We start from the raw sequence: 24,118 nt of genomic DNA on the forward strand, positions 1-24,118 counted from the left end.
TTAAAGGGATATGAAACCCCAAAATGTTCTTAAGTGAATCAGACACAGCACACAATTTAAAAAGTTTCCAATGTAACTATTATCAAATTTGCTTTGTTCCCATGGTATTCTTTGTTGAAGAGATACCTAGGTAGGCATCTAGAGCACTAGATGGCAGGAAATAGTACTGCCCTCTAGTGCTCTTGCAAAAATGTTGCCGTATACTGCTCCAGACACGTGCACGCTCCTGAGCTTACGTCGCTCCTTTTCAACAAAAAATACCAAGAGAACAATAGAAGTCAATTAGAAAGATGCTCTATCTGAATCATGAAAGATAAATGTGGTGTTTCATGACCCATTAAGAAGTTAGTAAAGATCTGTATGGAGTTAGAAAATATCAGGGCTGATTATCTTACAACTGTGTAGCCACTGTGACATAGGCAAGTTCCAGTTGGTCACAACTTCTACCATTGACCGAGGAAACTCCACACTCAGAGGACGAGACACAGTCAGATCCCTAGGGTAGGAGACAAGAAAGCTTTTTTTTTTTATAGAGGTGGGAGCATCTACTGCTGTAAAAGAGGGCAAGTAGTCACTGTGATTGGCTGATAAACATGCAGTAAAGGAGGTCTGATCCTTCCTTCTCACCATTTCACATTTTCCTTCTCCTCGGTGAATCCCGCTCCAGAAAGAACAGCAGTTACCTCCGACAAAAACCCCACAAAGTAATTACTGAAGTGGAATGACGATGTGTTCTCATAAGCTCGGAGCCACCTGGTGAGGAACAGAGGACACGAAGGTCTCAATGTGAGATGAAAACTACAGGACACGAGCAAAGCGTAAACCAGAATGAGCTACCAAAGACTAATACGGCTCAAAACATAGTCCCTTTAATATGTACAAATGTGTCATTTGTCACTGTCATGAACGTCCCCTTCCTCTTTACAAACATGATACTCAATGTCACCATAACACAAACAGTAGGTGCCATCTCTTCTCCCCAGAATCACATTCATAGCTCTTCTACACTAAACTGTCCCTTCCCTCACTTTACATGTGCCCACTACACTTAAAGGGATAGTAAAACCAATGTTTTAATTTCATGATTCAGATAAAGCAGCAATTTTAAGCAACTTTCTAATTTACTCCTATTATCAATGTTTCTTCCTTCTCTTGGTATCTTTATTTAAAAAGCAGAAATGTATGTTTAGGAGCCGGACCATTTTTGGTTCAGTCCCTGGGTTGCACTTGCATATTGGTGGCTAAATGTAACTAACCAATCAGCAAGTGCAACCAAGGTTCTGAACCAAAAATGGGCCGGCTCTTAAGCATACATTTCTGCTTTTCAAATAAAGATACCAAGAAAAGGAGGAAAAATTTGATACTAGGAGTAAAATAGAAAGTTGCTTACAATTGCCTGCTCTATCTGAATCATGAAAGAAAAAAAAATTGGGTTTACTTTCCCTTTAAAGGGACACTAAAGTAAAAAATAAACTCTCGAATCAGATAGAGCAGCGATTTTAATAGACTTTCAAATTTACTTTATTTAAAAATTTGCAGTCTTTTTATATGCACCCTAGCTGAGGCACCAGCTCCTACTGAACATGTGCACAAGGTATACGTATACTACGTTATGATTGGCTGATGGCTGTCACATGATACAGAAAAGATTTTTTTATCAGAAAAAAAAAAAAAATCGTCTGCTTAAATGAAATTGAGTAAGTGCTATTGAACTGTCTTTTTATTATAAGCTTGTTAATTATGAGATTCTAATCGTCCTAAATGACACAAGTGTAATTCAACTGCAAAAATGTGGGTTCAAATTAATATCTGTAACACACTGATATGCCACTATTTTTAAAAACAAAATTTACACACTTTAGAAAAGTCCCACCTCTCTCTCATATGAGTAATCTCTAATATTACAGAAATAAAACACTCACCGTATAACAGCACCCCTGCAGAAGAGTACAGAAATGAGATAATAAAGTAAGTGCAATAGAAAGAATGATACAAAGAAATAAAAAAGAAGGAATACAGAGAGAGAATATAAACAGTGTACTACAAAATAGCTTAGGAGATAGAGCAACGGACTTCTTCTGTGAGTCACTAGTTCAAATCCCAGTCTAGAAACTTAACTCCATCCCACTCAAGAGTCACAGAGATCTTAAAGGGACATTCCAGCTGAAATTAGAATCCACATGGATGCATTTCAGGTATGAATAGACGCATATCTGATATATACATGTATACAGGTAGCCCTCAGTTTACGCCGGGGTTAGGTTCCAGAAGGAATGGTTGTAAATTGAAACCGTTGTAAATTGAAACCGTTGTAAATTGAAACCCAGTTTATAATGTAAGTCAATGGGAAGTGAGGGAGATAGGTTCCAGGCCCCTCTCAAAATTGTCATAACACCTAATACATTATTTTTAAAGCTTTGAAATTAAGACTTTAAATGCTAAACAGCATTATAAACCTAATAAAATAATCACACAACACAGAATATATAATTAAACTAAGTTAAATGAACAAAAACATTTGCTAAACAGCATTATAAACCTAATAAAATAATTACACAACACAGACTTCACTTGCATTTTTCTGCAAACAGTTCTTTCTATGCATTCCAATCTGGACTGATTTATAGACAGGAAGATCTTGTTCCTTTGAAATCTGCTCGATAGCTCAGGTCTGGTTAAACTGATTAATTTCAGCTTGCTTGGCTTTGCTGCAACACAAGCAGACAGCTCCACCTACAGGCTATTTTAATAAATGCACTGCTTCTCATGACTGGAAAAAAGGTTGTTATTCTGAAACAGTGTAAATTGAATAGTTGTAAAACGAGGGCCACCTGTAGATGTCTCAAAAGTGTATTAAGTATGCACTGTGCATCAGCATTTTAAACACAGCACTTGCTCAGAGAGCCTAAGGTGCTTGTACGATATGGCAATGACTCAGTTTGTTAATTGCTGACATGATACAAGCCCCACTTGTGCTCTGAGCAGCTGCAGTATTTAAAATGCTGGTGCACTGACAATATCTTGCTATGCTTCACATGCACATGCTTAAGAAAATGTTAACACTAAAACAGTGATTACTCTTACTAGAAGCATTTTTGCCAATGCATGTATATTGCAAATATGTTTCTACTCAAAGATGTAATTTGTCTCTGTGCAATACATTTTTGACCGGAATGTCCATTAAAGTTGTAGAGAAAGAGTGAAAGTTACAGACAAACAAACCAAACGAGACAAAAAAACTGAGCGACAGCTAGACAGACAGCACCTTACGTAGACGGTAATTAAAGTGTAGGATACCTGGCCTTGCGCTTCTTTCTGAAGTATCCGTGAAAGCAGAACAAGAAGAGAAAAATACTTAAAAACGATGAGTGAAAAGTAGAGAAGCAGATAAGATAAGCACAAAGCAAGTAGGGCAGTGAGGAAAAAGGTAAGAATAAAAGAAGGTACAAGACAAGGGTGAGAAACAGGGGAACAAATGCCTAGACAATAACAGCGAGAAATAATAGAATTCACAGCTTGAGAGAAAGGAAAGAGACCAGATTAAAGGGACACTAAAACCACATTTTTTTTTAATGACTCAGATAGAGCCTGCAATACATTGATAACCTATTATCAATTTTCGTTCTCTTGCTATCTTTATTTACAAAGCAGGAATGTAAAGCTTTGGAGCTGGACCATTTTTGATTCAGAACCCGGGTTATGCTTGCTTATTGATGGCTCAATGTAGCCACCAATAAAGCAAGCGCTATCCAGGGTGCTGAACCTAAAATAGTCCGGCTCCTGAGCTTTATATTCCTGCTATTTAAATAAAGATAGCAATAGAACGAAGAAAAATTGATAACAGGAGTAAATTAGAAAGTCGCTTAAATTGCATGCTTTATCTGAATCATGAAATGAAAAAAAATGGGTTTAGTGTCCCTTTAAGAGTATTAATCTGAATCATTCAGGACATGTAAGGGGAAAATATAAAATTGGTGTAGGGAAGAAATAAAATAAGAGGAGGTGTAGGGCACATAGAAAAAAAAGTGACAAAAGTGGTATCTGAGGAAGCGCATGAAATGCGTCATATCCTTTGGTGCCAATACCTTACAACAGATTTGTTATTTAACAATGGTTTCACTGCCTCTGTCAGGAGTGCTCAGTTCTCTTTATTGTGACACAAAGTGGAATAGCATGGTATTAATGGTAGGAGGAATCTAGCAATCAAGAGATGTATAGAACAGAGAATAAGGGTGCAGTGGTTAACATAAGATGGAGAAATATGTTGGTGAGGAACAAAACACAATATTTGTGAGTTTTCTCACAAATTTGCTGGTCTACTTACTTTCTGAGTAGCTTCTCCCCATACAGAGGAATGAAGTATGGGAAAAGGTAGGGCGACACACATGTAGACATCAGAAGACACAAAATGCATAAGGCCAAGCTGCGGCACACTCTCCAGAACCAGGACAGGCTCTGCCAGAAAGAAAAAATATAGAAATATCATAACCTCACAACTGAGTCATGTTACCATTAATATCCTCTAGGTCTCTTGATAAATGTGCAGTCTCACCATGTTCTCACCCAATAATTATCAGTAAAGTTTAGCTTGAGATTATATTGCCTCTCGATAAGTCAACATTCATCTCAAAAGGTTGCCCTTTCACCCACTATACCGACCACCGATCATGGAATCCTATACTTTCAGCTTTCTCCTACTATTCTATGCTCTTTTAGGACCCCCCACACCATCCACTCATCCTTCTTCAAGGGTCCATCACCTTCTCACTCATGAAGAACCCCCTTTCTCCTAGGACCTTCATGTCTTCTCTCCTCTTCAGAAAGTCATCCACCCAAACCTCAGTGTTTATATAACCAATAGTCACTTACCAAGGCCCGTCCCTTTACAGCCTGGATATAGCTGGTAAAACTGATCCATGGCCCAAAGATTACTGTCCCAACAAAATAAACATATCCCATGAACTCCACTGGAGAAGGAATTGACCGAACATCTCCACGGTCCACATCAAACCCTAAAGAAATTGCCTTCATTGCCACAATCATCTGAGCACCTGCACAAAATAAGGACAGAGCGAGAGATGGGAAGAAGTTGGGAAAATGTGAGTAGTGGTAATATAACAAGTAAGTTATTTATTAGAGAAAAAGATGTAATTGTTTTTTAGATGCAGAATAAGGAACAGAGATGGTGGATAGATGAATAATTATGGTGAGCGGTATGCCAGAATGCTTAACATCAAGGCTCTTGGTTTAACATCAAAATATGAGGTAGGTATATCAGGTAAATATGTAGTAATAAAAAAGATCCATTGCTCACAAAACAGCTTAGCAGACTGGAAAAGGCTAGAGTCAGAAATCAATCAATGAGCTGCTGCTTTGCAGTGCTGCCCCATAATTGACTGTTCTCTTTAAACAGTGCTTCACTCTGGCTGCACTGTTTTAAGGAAAATGTACACAGTGCAGCCAGAGCAAAGTGCAGTTTAAAGAGAAAAGCCCGATGTCTAATGTAATGCTGCAAAGTGAAAGTGCTAACATTTTGTGCATGTGTCCCATTCTTTCTGCAAACATGCTACATTTTCTGTGATGACATCTCAGATCAACACCTGTTCTGCCTTGGGACAAGTACCTGCAGTGTAATCTAGGTTCTACAATGACAGCACCCATGATTTGAGGGAGGTACGTGAAATGTAATTTAGTGTCCCTTTAATGTAGTTAAAGGGACATGAAAATCCAAACTTTTCTCTGTCATGTTTCAGAAAGTATAAAAATTTAATTAACTTTCCACAGTTAAGCACTGATTTGCTAAATATCTGCATTTAAAGTGTAATTTCCTTCGTATAATTTTTAATTATTGTGCTTCCTTAAAGCAGGGGTTGACAAATCTGTTTAATTTTGGAGCCAGTAAGTATATTTAAGAGCCTACATACTTTTAGGAGCCAGACAGTGGTATTTTGTATATAGATATATGGATAATAACCCAAAATGTTAGGAGCCAGGGGTAAAATTCTAGGGGCCAGTGGCTTCCTTGCTCCTGTGTTCATCTTATCTCCTTAGCTGTGGCAACTAGGGGCAGATATAAATGAGCACATGCAACGACCAAACTAGGCGGCAAGGAACAGAGGGAAGGCAGTGGGGAACAGAGGGAAGGCAGTGAGGAACAGAGGGAAGGCAGTGAGGAACAGAGGGAAGGCAGCGAGGAACAGAGGGAAGGCAGCGAGGAACAGAGGGAAGGCAGCGAGGAACAGAGGGAAGGCAGCGAGGAACAGAGGGAAGGCAGCGAGGAACAGAGGGAAGGCAGCGAGGAACAGAGGGAAGGCAGCGAGGAACAGAGGGAAGGCAGCGAGGAACAGAGGGAAGGCAGCGAAGAACAGAGGGAAGGCAGTGAAGAACAGGTGGAAGGCAGTGAGGAACAGGTGGAAGGCAGTGAGGAACAAAAAGGCAAAGCAGTGAGGAACAGAGGGAAGCCAGTGAAGAACAGAGGAAAGGTATTGTGAAACAAAGGAAAGACAGTGAGGAACAGAAAGAAGGCAGCAGTGAGGAACAGAAACAAGGCAGTGAGGAACAGAGGGAAGGCAGTGAGGAACAAATAGGCAAGGCAGTGAGGAACAGGTGGAAGACAGTGAGGAAGACTTGGGAGAGTAGTTCATGTTTGGGGGTAAATAAATAATGTGGAGTTTAGCCTTGGTTACCAAACTGCCAGCCACAAACATTACAAACCTCTCATTTTGTGCCAGCTGACAGTATCCACCATATGCATCTCCCTGTGTGCGACAAAAGATGCATAAGAGACAGACCAAGTATGAGAAGCGACTCAACGCTTCAGAAATTGCACATTTCTGTGTTATGAGGCTGTAACATATTGTATGTGTAAAATTGGGACAGGTTGTAGGAATACCTGTGTGTGCCCCCACTGTGTGGGTAGTCTGCATGTGAGTGTCAATTACAGGTTGTGTGTGAGTGAACTGAGTGCAGCAGTGTAATCACTTACCCCATCAGGAGGTAGATTAGAATGGTGATGGAGAGCAGGACCCCACGGTGCCTGGAGTGGCGGCACAGGAACAACACCAAGTAGCAGAGCAAACTGAGGAGAACTACCCAGATCATCTGCAGCTGGAAGAAGTGATAGAGACAGAAGAAACCACCAGCCATGGTAGAGAGATGCTTTATGTGGGAGGGAAGGGCTGAGAGAACAGTACAATAGCAAGAGGCGAGGTGTAGTGTGATGAGAAAAAGATCTCAGGAATGTAAGTGAAGAGGAGACAACACAGAAAAAGGAAAGAGGAATGGAAGACGGGCAAGTAAGGCAGAGAGAGGTAGCACAAAAACAAGTGATGAGAGAGAGGATGACCAATAGTGGCAAATAACATTAATGATTAGTAGAGTCAATGGTAGATAACAAATTAATGGAATAGATATGGAGGAGGAAAAAAAAAAGAGAGAAAGACTAAAGTTCATCTCTTTGCATATAATTTCTGTAGGTATCACAGCTCATAAGCTGGAATTAAATGACTTTAGTAGATCCCAAAATAAACCTAAAAAAAAGTGGAATTCAATTGAAATATTATTTGTATATTTTGTAGGTGGTGCATTTCACTGGAGGTCAGTGCGATGTATCCACTAACCTTTCCATGAAGTATTGATTCTACAACATACTAGCACCCTTCAACTTAAAATCATGATATCGTGCACGTGTGTCACCTAAAGAAAATCTTCTTTCTCTATTTCTAAAAGACAATTAGGCATTATATGATGTGAAGGTGGGGATATTCTGCAGAAATAAGACATCTTGAAAGGGACATGAAGCCCAAATGTTTCCTTTCATGATTCAGATAGAGCTTGTGATTTTAAACAACTTTCCAATTGACTCCTATTATCTAATTTGTTTTCTTCTCTTGATATCCTTTGTTGAAAGTGGTACCTAGGTAGGCTCAGAAGCTACTGATTGGTCTCAACCAACTCATTCAGCTAGCTTCCAGTAATGCATTGCTGCTTCTTCAACAAATACAAAAAAACAAAAACAAATTAAATAATAGAAGTAAATTAAAAAAAAGTTGTTTAAAGGGACAGTAAAATCAAAATTAAAACTTTCATGATTCGGATAGAGGATGCAATTTTAAACAACTTTCCAATTTACTTCTGTTTTCAAATTTAATTCTTTTTCATGGTAACTTTTATTGAAGAGTAAAACGAGGTAGGCTCATAAGAGCTCAGGAGTGTACACGTGTCTTTAGTACTCTATAGCAGCAGTGTTTTACAACATTGTATAAAAAAAATCTACAAATAATTTTGCAAAACACTGCTGCCATAGAGTACTAAAGAAACGTGCACACTCCTGAGCCTACCTCGTTTTACTCTTCAATAAAAGATACCCTGAAAAAGAAGCAAATTTGAAAACAGAAGTAAATTAGAAAGTTGTTTAAAATTGCATCCTCTATACGAATCATGAAAGTTTAATTTTGACTTTATTGTCCCTTTAAAATTGTATGATCTATCTGAACCATGAAAGAAACATTTTGGTTTTTATGTCCCTTTAATAATTTTAAATCCACCAATACTCTAAACAAAGCTCACCCAGCCTCCACAGGATCCGACAGCCCAGGCACATAATAAGCAGCACCCATATCTGCTCCAGTCCCTGCTGTGCAGTGGGGATGACACATCCGTGCAGAAGTTGCTCATAGAAGTCGCTGCGGCTAAAAGCGGCCATGTTGACTCCGATGTGCTTGGGTCCCAGCCTGCAAAGATAGTCTTGTTTTAAAATTCATTAACATTCCCATTGTGTAAGCACAATTTACAAAGTTTAACATTTAAGAACAGCTCAGGGATACATACAGGTGGCCCTCGTTTTACAACGGTTCAATTTGCACCGTTTCAGAATAACAACCTTTTTTTCCAATCATGTGACTGCTATTGAAAAGCATTGAGAAGCAGTGCATTTATTAAAATAGCCAGTAGGTGGAGCTGTCCGCTTGTGTTGCAGCAAAGCCAAGCAAGCTGAAATTAATCCGTTTAACCAGACCTGAGCTATTGAGCATATTTCAAAGGAACAAGATCTTCCTGTCTATAAATCAGTCCAGATTGGAATGCATAGAAAGAACTGTTTGCAGAAAAATGCAAGTGAAGTCTGTGTTGTCTGATTATTTTATTAGGTTTATAATGCAGTTTAGCAAATGTTTTTGTTCATTTAACTTAGTTTAATTATATATTCTGTGTTGTGTGATTATTTTATTAGGTTTATAATGTTGTTTAGCATTTAAAGTCTTCATTTCAAAGCTTTAAAAATAATGTATTAGGTGTTACTTATGACAATTTTGAGAGGGGCCTGGAACCTATCTCCCTCACTTCCCATTGACTTACATTATAAACTGGGTTTCGATCTACAACGGTTTCGATTTACAACCATTCCTTCTGGAACCTAACCCCGGCATAAACTGAGGGCTACCTGTATCTAAAACTTGCAGCCAAATGAGCTTGTGTTCTCAGTGGACTCTGCTACAATTATGCCTATTATACTTCTTACGAGTGCTAAAGACTACTGCAGACCAGAAGATGGTTAGATGTATTCAACTGATGTTCTTTTTGTGTCAAAATTCATTTTTTGGTCTTACAACATCACTCACGGCCTAATGATTTTCCCTGATAAGAGAGGAGGACAGCCTGTTTGAAATTGTCCTTGAAGGACTCAGTGACAAATGAATTCCATAAAGTGTAGCAAAGGGCGAGTCTTGCATGTTGCTAAACATAAGTCTGGACTGCTGGTCTCTCTTAAGTAGATACGCCCAGCAATCTCTCCTCTTCCCAAGTGTTTAATTCCTATATTACTATTAGGTACTATGTATGAATAAACTGCACATGGATGATCATGCAGTCACCAGACATATTATAGATATGGAGGTCAATAGGTACAGTCAGCATTAATTTTATTGGTGTTGGAGGAGGTCATGGTACAGTTAGCTTTATTTTTATTGGTGCTGGAGGAGGTCAAGGTACAGTTAGCTTTATTTTTATTGGTGCTGGAGGAGGTCAAGGTACAGTTAGCTTTATTTTTATTGGTGCTGGAGGAGGTCAAGGTACAGTAAGCTCTATTTTTATTGGTGCTGGAGAAGGTCAAGGTACAGTTAGCTCTATTTTTATTGGTGCTGGAGAAGGTCAAGGTACAGTTAGCTCTATTTTTATTGGTGCTGGAGGAGGTCAAGGTACAGTTAGCTTTATTTTTATTGGTGCTGGAGGAGGTCAAGGTACAGTTAGCTTTATTTTTATTGGTGCTGGAGGAGGTCAAGGTACAGTTAGCTTTATTTTTATTGGTGCTGGAGAAGGTCAAGGTACAGTTAGCTCTATTTTTATTGATGCTGGAGGAGGTCAAGGTACAGTTAGCTCTATTTTTATTGGTGCTGGAGGAGGTCAAGGTACAGTTAGCTCTATTTTTATTGATGCTGGAGGAGGTCAAGGTACAGTTAGCTCTATTTTTATTGATGCTGGAGGAGGTCAAGGTACAGTTAGCTTTATTTTTATTGGTGCTGGAGGAGGTCAAGGTACAGTTAGATTTATTTTTATTGGTGCTGGAGAAAGTGTCTCTACTTATAACGTAATCACGATTCTTAGAGCTATTATATATTTCAAGGATTGGAATTGTTTTCCGGATTTAGGACCATCTAAGATTGTTCACCCACTAATAGGGAAAATGAGCTGGGGATAAACAGTCATGAGAGAGGTTATGTTCACCCTAGTGATAATGCACCAATGCAATAATAATCTCACTCAGAACAAGAGGAACCACAGCTTCAGACATTTGGTGCGTGTGCTTGACTCAGGACCCAATGGGGCAAAACTACCATCTGTAGTATTATCACCCAAAAGTCTAAACTAGGATCCCCCCTAAATGTGTAGAAAGTTATTTTAGAAGACATTTGCAGAAAATGATAACCTTGAAGGGCTTATAGGAGTATAAATAGAGTTGATTGGTCTGATTGGAGAACCTTGCTATATAGTCCAAATCTCTATTTATACCTCATATGTGTTTGAGGGTTGTAAACATTAGTGAACCCACCATGTACTTGTATTGTTTTATCCATTTAAAATGTAATACACTATATCTGCCGTCTTTCATTTCCTCAGTAGTCGGTTCTAGTAATAATATCAGAAATAGCTATGGAAACCACACTCCAAAAGAAACTACTGGGAAACCAGCGCCTACTTCAAAAGGTGAATCCTCGGATACCACCATTAAGCTGTGCTCTACACTTAGCACATATTTATTAAGGTAACCTCCTTTTGTTATAATATACACACACACACACATACAGTATATATATATATATATATATATATATATAATCAATCAAGATAAGGATAAGCACTCTCTGGATTTAAATACAATAACTATTTATTGGTAGTCAAATATGGCCCCCTCTTATGCGAACTTATTTATGGAGGATTATGAATCCAACATAATAAAAGTCTACGAGGTTCCTGAGATCATCAAATATATGAGATATATTGATGATGTGTTGTTGGTGTGGAGAGGTACAGATGAACATCTATACAAGTGGATACAGGCACTCAATGATCTCCCACACCCGGTGAAATTTAAGATGGTGGCCAGTAAAGATTCAATCGATTTTCTAGATTTGAGGATATTCAAAGAGAATGGACAACTAGAGACCACCATGTACCAAAAATCCACGGACAGGAACTCCCTCCTCTTGGCAAGCAGTAGCCATCCGAGATCCCTTATCAGAGCCATTCCATTGGCACAACTCTACCGGGTAGTGAGAAATAACTCGGTACGGATGAACAGTGAGACACAACTAGAGGAGATGTCCACTAAATTTCTACAGAGAGGCTACTCTTTTGCAACTATTCAAAAAGCCCACAAATTAGCTAGGGACACCGAGAGGAGCACCTTACTCAAAACAAAAGGAGAGAAACCAGCTGAGAAACGGATGACCTGTACCATGACATATTCACCCAACATTGGGATTGTAGCAAGATCGGTGAAGGACCATTGGGACCTATTGACGTCAGACCAACAGCTACCATTTAAGGATTTTTCTCCACCAAGGATGGGATATAAAAGAGGACGCAACCTCCAAGACATGTTAATGATCACTGACCCAAGACATGCCTACATCAAAGACACATGGTTAAAATCCAAGAGACATGGTTGCTTTAAGTGCCTGGGTTGCACAACGTGCAACTCGATGATACAAAGCAAAACCTTTCACCATCCACATACCACCAAGAGTTTTAAGATCCAACACCACCTAACGTGTTCTACTCCGTTTGTGGTCTATCTGTTAAATTGTACATGTCGGAAATACTATGTCGGTAAGACGGACGATGACATCAAGAAAAGGATGGCTAACCATCGGAGTGCCATCAGGACAGCAATCAAGCATGGTACATCGGAACAACCAGTGGCACGTCACTTTGCACAGATGAAACACACGGTGAAAGATTTACGCTTTATACTTATTGACCATGTACCAACAATGCCACGGGGAGGCAACAGAAAGAACAGGCTCCTTCAAATTGAAGCTAAATTGATCCATAGACTTGGAACGGTACACCCTGGTGGACTAAATGCAAGTCTGGACTGGCATTGTTTCTTATAATTCCTGGGAGAATGGTTATGATATATCAAGATGTACCATTTAAGGATGAGAGTCCATGTTGGTCCATGGGTGCCCTGATGGGTACACTGAGAGTCCACGTGTTCCATCCCATATGTTGGGGAATTACTATGCCCCAAGTGATTTGAAGGTGATTGAAGAAGTTCGACCCTCCATTGTAGCAATAATCATTAGTTTGAGCCATAATGGTATAATTTCCTATCGAGGTGATGATATTTTATCTATTATTTATGGGAAAGTGGATTATAGCTCTCTTCTTTAGATATGTTTATTTGGACATTTGACTAATGATTGATGTAGAGATCCAGACACTCTAGTCACTGATCTTACTCCCCTTTTCTAACACAATCTATGGGTTAATTCACCTATACTACCCAACATGGTCCCAATGTCAATTTTGGGACGTTAATGATATTAAATAGGGGTTAGTGTATACAGATTGGTGGCACTCTACACAGATTGCCTAGGGATGGGACATAATAACACTATATGTGACTAAGTTCCTGTCAGACTAACTCTTGCTTGTTTCTTTCCCCAGGTTTAGTGCCATAGATTATATTATTCTGATATAATAATATGTCCATTTTCAACTGTTTCTTTTCCACTGTCCCTGAGAAATATGGATTAATATGTTATGGGGTTACCCTTCTTTTTTAGTATGACCGCAGCAAGATTATAGATTGCAGGTAATCAATATAATCGGCTACTACTGACAGCTGCCAACTAAGTCAGCTTTCTGAGAATAAGCCATAATGAATGAGCAAAGTAATTGCTTACAGTAATATCAACACCAATATCGAGCTTAGTCCAACATTGTAGACAATGTAACTGTGTCAGCTGCCCACATAGCATTTGTATGATACGGGGTTGCCATGGCAGCCTGCCGCTGTCACTCAGATGGTAGCCTTGTTTTGAAGGAGTAAGTTAAGACTGCGATAGGTTGCCATAGCAACCCATAACACGACTCTAACCAGTGTGCACGGATCCGGAACTAACCCGGATGCACACACGCCCTCCTGTGACCACGCTGGATTCAGCGTGCATGGCGGATTTCAGACTTAGCCTCGCAACTCCCATTTTAGGCTATAAACAAGTAAGCAGTCAGCTCACAGTTATAATAAATGAAATATATGCCTCTTATGGTCTTAAGAAGATTTGTTGTAAAGTAGAGTTAATGATGTATTGACATTGAATATGCTGATTTTGGCCTGGTTCCATGACCACTCATATTGTCATCACTGATATACACAATTGTGCCACATTAGATAGTCACTATCTTTACATATATTTTATTGCTAATATTATATACTATGAGGGTATCACACATGAGTGAATTGTTTATTGTTATTATACATTTGTTAATATACATCTCTAATTGATTTACATTGATGTATTTTGATTGGCTGATTATGTGATGGGGGAGGGGTTTGATTTGTCATATAACACTGTTTGAATCACAGTTTGGGTTGTCTGAGGAAGGGGTGAATGCCCCGAAACGTCACTACCAATAAATAGTTATTGTATTTAAATCCAGAGAGTGCTTATCCTTATCTTGATTGAATATCCTGCTAAGCACCCTGGTCTGTGTTTGGGTTGGCGAGTGAGAGTGCACTTACTTGGAGTCTATATATATATATATATATATATACACACACACACATCAGCCACTTTATTAGGTAAACCTTGCTAGTACCACTTTTGCCTTCAGAACTGCTTTAATTCTTCGTGGCATAGATTCAACAAGATGTTGGAAACATTCTTCAGAGACTTTGGTCCATATTGACAGTTGCTGCAGATTTTTCAGCTGCACATCTATGATGTGAATCTCCCGTTCCACCACATCCCAAAGGTGCCCTATTGGATTGAGATCTGGTGACTGTGGAGACTCATCAGACCAGGCAACGTTTTTCCAATCTTCTATTGTCCAATTTTGGTGAACCTGTGCGAATTGTAACCTCAGTTTCCTGTTCTTAGCTGACAGGAGTGGCACCCGTGTGGTCTTCTGCTGCTGTAGCCCCATCTGCTTCAAGGTTCAACGTGTTGTGCGTTCAGAGATGGTATTCTGCGTACCTTGGTTGCAACGAGTGGTTATTCGAGTTACTGTTGCCTTTCTATCATCTCAAACCAGTCTGCCCATTCTCCTCTAACCTCAACAAGGCATTGTCATCCACACAACTGCTGCTCCCTGGATATTTTATCTTTTCCGGACCATTCTCTGTAAACCCTAGAGATGGTTGTGGGTGAAAATCCCAGTAAATCAACCAACCCGTCTGGCACCAACAACCATGCCACGTTCAAAGTCGCTCAAATCCCCTTTCTTCCCCATTTTGTTGCTCGGTTTGAACTTCAGCAAGTCGTCTTCACCACGTCTAGATGACTAAATGTGTTGCGTTGCTGCCATGTGATTGGCTGATATATATATATATACACACACACACAGAAGAGAGCACTCGCTGTGAAAATAAGTGGTTTATTGAAATAAACCACTTATTTTCACGGCGAGTGCTCTCTTCTGCCTTCTTATATTCTACATTGTGGGAAGCACCTCGGCTTAAAGGGGCACTGAACTCATTTTTTTCTTTTGTGATTCAGATAGAGCAGCAATTTTAAGCAACTTTCTAATTTACTCCTATTATCAATTTTTCTTTGTTCTCTTGCTATCTTTATTTGAAAAAGGCATCTAATCTTTTTTTGTTCAGAAAACTGGACAGCACTTGTTTATTGGTGGGTGAATGTATCCACAAATCAGCAAGAAAAACCAAGGTTGTTCAACAAAAATGGGCCGGCATTTAAACTTACATTCTTGCATTTCAAATAAAGATACCAAGAGAATGAAGAAAATTTGATAATAGGAGTAAATTAGAAAGTTGCTGAAAATGTCATGCTCTATCTGAATCACAAAAGAAAATAATTGGGTTCAGTGTCCCTTTAACATTGGATCTGTGAGTGCTGGCGTGCTGCATATCATTATATATATTATACACATCATGCTCATACACACACACATACTGTACATATATATATATATATTATACACATCATGCTCATACACACACACATACTGTACATATATATATATATATTATACACATCATGCTCATACACACACACATACTGTACATATATATATATATATATATTATACACATCATGCTCATACACACACACATACTGTACATATATATATATATATTATACACATCATGCTCATACACACACACATACTGTACATATATATATATATATATATATATATATATATTATACACATCATGCTCATACACACACACATACTGTACATATATATATATATATATTATACACATCATGCTCATACACACACACATACTGTACATATATATATATATATTATACACATCATGCTCATACACACACACATACTGTACATATATATATATATATATATATATATTTATTATACACATCATGCTCACACACACACACATTACTGTACATATATATATATATAGTTATACACATCATGCTCATACACACACACATACTGTACATATATATATATATATATATATATATATATATATATATATATATATATTATACACATCATGCTCATACACACACACATACTGTACATATATATATATATATTATACACATCATGCTCATACACACACACATACTGTACATATATATATATATATATATTATACACATCATGCTCATACACACACACATACTGTACATATATATATATATATTATACACATCATGCTCATACACACACACATACTGTACATATATATATATATATTATACACATCATGCTCATACACACACACATACTGTACATATATATATATATATTATACACATCATGCTCATACACACACACATACTGTACATATATATATATATATATATTATACACATCATGCTCATACACACACACATACTGTACATATATATATATATATTATACACATCATGCTCATACACACACACATACTGTACATATATATATATATATTATACACATCATGCTCATACACACACACATACTGTACATATATATATATATATATATTATACACATCATGCTCATACACACACACATACTGTACATATATATATATATATTATACACATCATGCTCATACACACACACATACTGTACATATATATATATATATTATACACATCATGCTCATACACACACACATACTGTACATATATATATATATATATATTATACACATCATGCTCATACACACACACATACTGTACATATATATATATATATATATATATATATATATATATATTATACACATCATGCTCATACACACACACATACTGTACATATATATATATATATATTATACACATCATGCTCATACACACACACATACTGTACATATATATATATATATTATACACATCATGCTCATACACACACACATACTGTACATATATATATATATATTATACACATCATGCTCATACACACACACATACTGTACATATATATATATATATTATACACATCATGCTCATACACACACACATACTGTACATATATATATATATATATATATATATATATTATACACATCATGCTCATACACACACACATACTGTACATATATATATATATATATATATATATATATATATATATATATTATACACATCATGCTCATACACACACACATACTGTACATATATATATATATATATATATATATATATATATATATTATACACATCATGCTCATACACACACACATACTGTACATATATATATATATATTATACACATCATGCTCATACACACACACATACTGTACATATATATATATATATATTATACACATCATGCTCATACACACACACATACTGTACATATATATATATATATATATATATATATATATATATATATATATATATTATACACATCATGCTCATACACACACACATACTGTACATATATATATATATATTATACACATCAAGCTCATACACACACACATACTGTACATATATATATATATATATATTATACACATCATGCTCATACACACACACATACTGTACATATATATATATATATTATACACATCATGCTCATACACACACACATACTGTACATATATATATATATATATATATATATATATATATATATATTATACACATCATGCTCATACACACACACATACTGTACATATATATATATATATTATACACATCAAGCTCATACACACACACATACTGTACATATATATATATATATTATACACATCAAGCTCATACACACACACATACTGTACATATATATATATATTATACACATCATGCTCATACACACACACATACTGTACATATATATATATATATATATTATACACATCATGCTCATACACACACACATACTGTACATATATATATATATATATATATATATATATATATATATATATATATATATATATATATTATACACATCATGCTCATACACACACACATACTGTACATATATATATATATATTATACACATCATGCTCATACACACACACAAACTGTACATATATATATATATATATATATATTATTACACATCATGCTCATACACACACACATACTGTACATATATATATATATATTATACACATCATGCTCATACACACACACATACTGTACATATATATATATATATATTATACACATCATGCTCATACACACACACATACTGTACATATATATATATATATATATATATATATATATTATACACATCATGCTCATACACACACACATACTGTACATATATATATATATATATATTATACACATCATGCTCATACACACACACATACTGTACATATATATATATATATATATATTATACACATCATGCTCATACACACACACATACTGTACATATATATATATATATTATACACATCATGCTCATACACACACACATACTGTACATATATATATATATATTATACACATCATGCTCATACACACACACATACTGTACATATATATATATATATATTATACACATCATGCTCATACACACACACATACTGTACATATATATATATATATATATATATATATATATATTATACACATCATGCTCATACACACACACATACTGTACATATATATATATATATTATACACATCATGCTCATACACACACACATACTGTACATATATATATATATATATTATACACATCATGCTCATACACACACACATACTGTACATATATATATATATATATATATTATACACATCATGCTCATACACACACACATACTGTACATATATATATATATATATATATATATATATATATATTATACACATCATGCTCATACACACACACATACTGTACATATATATATATATATTATACACATCATGCTCATACACACACACATACTGTACATATATATATATATATATATTATACACATCATGCTCATACACACACACATACTGTACATATATATATATATATTATACACATCATGCTCATACACACACACATACTGTACATATATATATATATATATATATATATATATATTATACACATCATGCTCATACACACACACATACTGTACATATATATATATATATTATACACATCATGCTCATACACACACACATACTGTATATATATATATATATATATATATTATACACATCATGCTCGTACACACACAGATACTGTAATATATATATATATATATATATATATATATATATATATATATATATATATATATATATATATATATATATATATATATTATACACATCATGCTCATACACACACACATACATATATATATTACCCAATTCTCACCAGCAACCATGTGTGTTTGTAGTTGGAATCTTTTTTGTGTGATATCTATGTGTCTATATGTTGCTGTATCCCTCTGTTAGGTGTCCCCTCATGTGTGCTCATATATTATACGTATGTGGGTAAATATAAATGCAGCGCCATATCTACCCAGCTGCCGTCCTCAGATAGCTTCCCTTTTCATTCCTCCTTCATATTTCTCATTTAAGGGGATTTTACCTTCTCCTTTCGCCAAAAACCAATAGAAAAAAAAATAGGAGAAAGGAGGACCAATCAAAGGGAAAATTGTAGTACAGTGAACCAATCGTTAAGCGGCATATAGGGACTATCACCAATCACAAAAGAGAAACAAGGAAGAAGACAGCGAATGAGACGGCATCATAAAATAAGTACCCAATCACGTTTAATAATCGGAAAAAAAAAAAATCACAGGAAAGGCGGGTCAAATGGAAAAGTGAGCGACAGAACAAGTCCCCTATCACGCCACAGGTGCTGTAGAACTGAGGCAATTTGAGACAGACGTATATGCGATTAAAATGAAGGCAAACATCGTTTTATAAGATTCAGCGCGTAAGGGAACAGAGTGGGTGTGTTTGTGTGTGAGCCCAGTAACAGAGCCAAGTGACTGCATGTGTTTAAAGCATTGTTACGGTGATAGTGTGTGACACTACTAAGGTGCAATGTGATAGTGTGTGACACTACTAACGTGCAATGTGATAGTGTGTGACAATGTGTGTAAAGCATTGTTACAGTGATAGTGTGTGACACTACTAACGTGCAATGTGATAGTGTGTGACAATGTGTGTAAAGCATTGTTACAGTGATAGTGTGTGACACTACTAACGTGCAATGTGATAGTGTGTGACAATGTGTGTAAAGCATTGTTACAGTGATAGTGTGTGACACTACTAACGTGCAATGTGATAGTGTGTGACAATGTGTGACAATGTGTGTAAAGCATTGTTACAGTGATAGTGTGTGACAATGTGTGTAAAGCATTGTTACAGTGATAGTGTGTGACACTACTAACGTGCAATGTGATAGTGTGTGACAATGTGTGTAAAGCATTGTTACAGTGATAGTGTGTGACACTACTAACGTGCAATGTGATAGTGTGTGACAATGTGTGTAAAGCATTGTTACAGTGATAGTGTGTGTCACTACTAACGTGCAATGTGATAGTGTGTGACAATGTGTGTAAAGCATTGTTACAGTGATAGTGTGTGACAATGTGTGTAAAGCATTGTTACAGTGATAGTGTGTGACAATGTGTGTAAAGCATTGTTACAGTGATAGTGTGTGACAATGTGTGTAAAGCATTGTTACAGTGATAGTGTGTGACAATGTGTGTAAAGCATTGTTACAGTGATAGTGTGTGACAATGTGTGTAAAGCATTGTTACAGTGATAGTGTGTGACACTACTAACGTGCAATGTGATAGTGTGTGACAATGTGTGTAAAGCATTGTTACAGTGATAGTGTGTGACACTACTAACGTGCAATGTGATAGTGTGTGACAATGTGTGTAAAGCATTGTTACGGTGATAGTGTGTGACACTACTAACGTGCAATGTGATAGTGTGTGACAATGTGTGTAAAGCATTGTTACAGTGATAGTGTGTGACACTACTAACGTGCAATGTGATAGTGTGTGACAATGTGTGTAAAGCATTGTTACAGTGATAGTGTGTGACACTACTAACGTGCAATGTGATAGTGTGTGACACTACTAACGTGCAATGTGATAGTGTGTGACACTACTAACGTGCAATGTGATAGTGTGTGACACTACTAACGTGCAATGTGATAGTGTGTGACACTACTAACGTGCAATGTGATAGTGTGTGACACTACTAACGTGCAATGTGATAGTGTGACACTACTAACGTGCAATGTGATAGTGTGTGACACTACTAACGTGCAATGTGATAGTGTGTGACACTACTAACGTGCAATGTGATAGTGTGTGACAATGTAAAGCATTGTTACAGTGATAGTGTGTGACACTACTAAGGTGCAATGTGATAGTGTGTGACAATGTAAAGCATTGTTACAGTGATAGTGTGTGACACTGCTAAGGTGCAATGTGATAGTGTGTGACAATGTGTGTAAAGCATTGTTACAGTGATAGTGTGTGACACTACTAACGTGCAATGTGATAGTGTGTGACAATGTGTGTAAAGCATTGTTACAGTGATAGTGTGTGACACTACTAAGGTGCAATGTGATAGTGTGTGACAATGTGTGTAAAGCATTGTTACAGTGATAGTGTGTGACAATGTGTGTAAAGCATTGTTACAGTGATAGTGTGTGACAATGTGTGTAAAGCATTGTTACAGTGATAGTGTGTGACACTACTAACGTGCAATGTGATAGTGTGTGACAATGTGTGTAAAGCATTGTTACGGTGATAGTGTGTGACACTACTAACGTGCAATGTGATAGTGTGTGACAATGTGTGTAAAGCATTGTTACAGTGATAGTGTGTGACACTACTAACGTGCAATGTGATAGTGTGTGACAATGTGTGTAAAGCATTGTTACGGTGATAGTGTGTGACACTACTAACGTGCAATGTGATAGTGTGTGACACTACTAACGTGCAATGTGATAGTGTGTGACACTACTAACGTGCAATGTGATAGTGTGTGACACTACTAACGTGCAATGTGATAGTGTGTGACACTACTAACGTGCAATGTGATAGTGTGTGACACTACTAACGTGCAATGTGATAGTGTGTGACAATGTAAAGCATTGTTACAGTGATAGTGTGTGACACTACTAAGGTGCAATGTGATAGTGTGTGACAATGTAAAGCATTGTTACAGTGATAGTGTGTGACACTACTAAGGTGCAATGTGATAGTGTGTGACAATGTGTGTAAAGCATTGTTACAGTGATAGTGTGTGACACTACTAACGTGCAATGTGATAGTGTGTGACAATGTGTGTAAAGCATTGTTACAGTGATAGTGTGTGACACTACTAAGGTGCAATGTGATAGTGTGTGACAATGTGTGTAAAGCATTGTTACAGTGATAGTGTGTGACACTACTAACGTGCAATGTGATAGTGTGTGACAATGTGTGTAAAGCATTGTTACAGTGATAGTGTGTGACACTACTAACGTGCAATGTGATAGTGTGTGACACTACTAACGTGCAATGTGATAGTGTGTGACACTACTAAGGTGCAATGTGATAGTGTGTGACAATGTGTGTAAAGCATTGTTACAGTGATAGTGTGTGACACTACTAACGTGCAATGTGATAGTGTGTGACAATGTAAAACATTGTTACAGTGATAGTGTGTGACACTACTAAGGTGCAATGTGATAGTGTGTGACAATGTGTGTAAAGCATTGTTACAGTGATAGTGTGTGACACTACTAACGTGCAATGTGATAGTGTGTGACAATGTGTGTAAAGCATTGTTACAGTGATAGTGTGTGACACTACTAAGGTGCAATGTGATAGTGTGTGACAATGTGTGTAAAGCATTGTTACAGTGATAGTGTGTGACACTACTAACGTGCAATGTGATAGTGTGTGACAATGTGTGTAAAGCATTGTTACAGTGATAGTGTGTGACACTACTAAGGTGCAATGTGATAGTGTGTGACAATGTAAAGCATTGTTACAGTGATAGTGTGACACTACTAAGGTGCAATGTGATAGTGTGTGACAATGTGTGTAAAGCATTGTTACAGTGATAGTGTGTGACACTACTAACGTGCAATGTGATAGTGTGTGACAATGTGTGTAAAGCATTGTTACAGTGATAGTGTGTGACACTACTAAGGTGCAATGTGATAGTGTGTGACAATGTGTGTAAAGCATTGTTACAGTGATAGTGTGTGACACTACTAACGTGCAATGTGATAGTGTGTGACAATGTGTGTAAAGCATTGTTACGGTGATAGTGTGTGACACTACTAACGTGCAATGTGATAGTGTGTGACAATGTGTGTAAAGCATTGCTACAGTTTATAATGTGTGTCACTACTAAGGTGCAATGTGATAGTGTGTGACAATGTGTGTAAAGCATTGTTACGGTGATAGTGTGACACTACTAAGGTGCAATGTGATAGTGTGTGACTGTGTGTAAAGCATTGTTACAGTGATAGTGTGTGACACTACTAAGGTGCAATGTGATAGTGTGTGACAATGTGTGTAAAGCATTGTTACAGTGATAGTGTGTGACACTACTAACGTGCAATGTGATAGTGTTTGACAATGTGTGTAAAGCATTGTTACAGTGTTAGTGTGTGACACTACTAAGGTGCAATGTGATAGTGTGTGACACTACTAACGTGCAATGTGATAGTGTGTGACACTACTAAGGTGCAATGTGATAGTGTGAGACAATGTGTGTAAAGCATTGTTACGGTGATAGTGTGTGACACTACTAAGGTGCAATGTGATAGTGTGTGACAATGTGTGTAAAGCATTGTTACAGTGATAGTGTGTGACACTACTAACGTGCAATGTGATAGTGTGTGACAATGTGTGTAAAGCATTGTTACAGTGATAGTGTGTGACACTACTAAGGTGCAATGTGATAGTGTGTGACAATGTGTGTAAAGCATTGTTACGGTGATAGTGTGTGACACTAC

At 36.8% G+C, this 24,118-nt stretch overlaps 1 protein-coding gene across 5 annotated transcripts; it reads right to left on the minus strand.

The window, feature by feature from the left end:
- Positions 1-395: 395 nt before the first annotated feature.
- On the minus strand, positions 396-19,765 carry LOC128642985 (protein-serine O-palmitoleoyltransferase porcupine; the record flags this gene model as incomplete). Of its 5 annotated transcripts, none has more annotated exon segments than XM_053695896.1 (10): positions 396-496; positions 628-753; positions 1,923-1,937; positions 3,298-3,315; positions 4,325-4,455; positions 4,870-5,051; positions 6,715-6,758; positions 6,986-7,107; positions 8,569-8,732; positions 19,652-19,765. In XM_053695896.1, coding segments are annotated over 9 exon segments (847 nt in total), but the record flags the coding sequence as incomplete, so codon positions are not given.
- Positions 19,766-24,118: the final 4,353 nt, after the last annotated feature.

This window comes from Bombina bombina, chromosome 12 (genome assembly GCF_027579735.1).
Source record: "Bombina bombina isolate aBomBom1 chromosome 12, aBomBom1.pri, whole genome shotgun sequence".
Taxonomy (NCBI): Eukaryota; Metazoa; Chordata; class Amphibia; order Anura; family Bombinatoridae; genus Bombina; species Bombina bombina.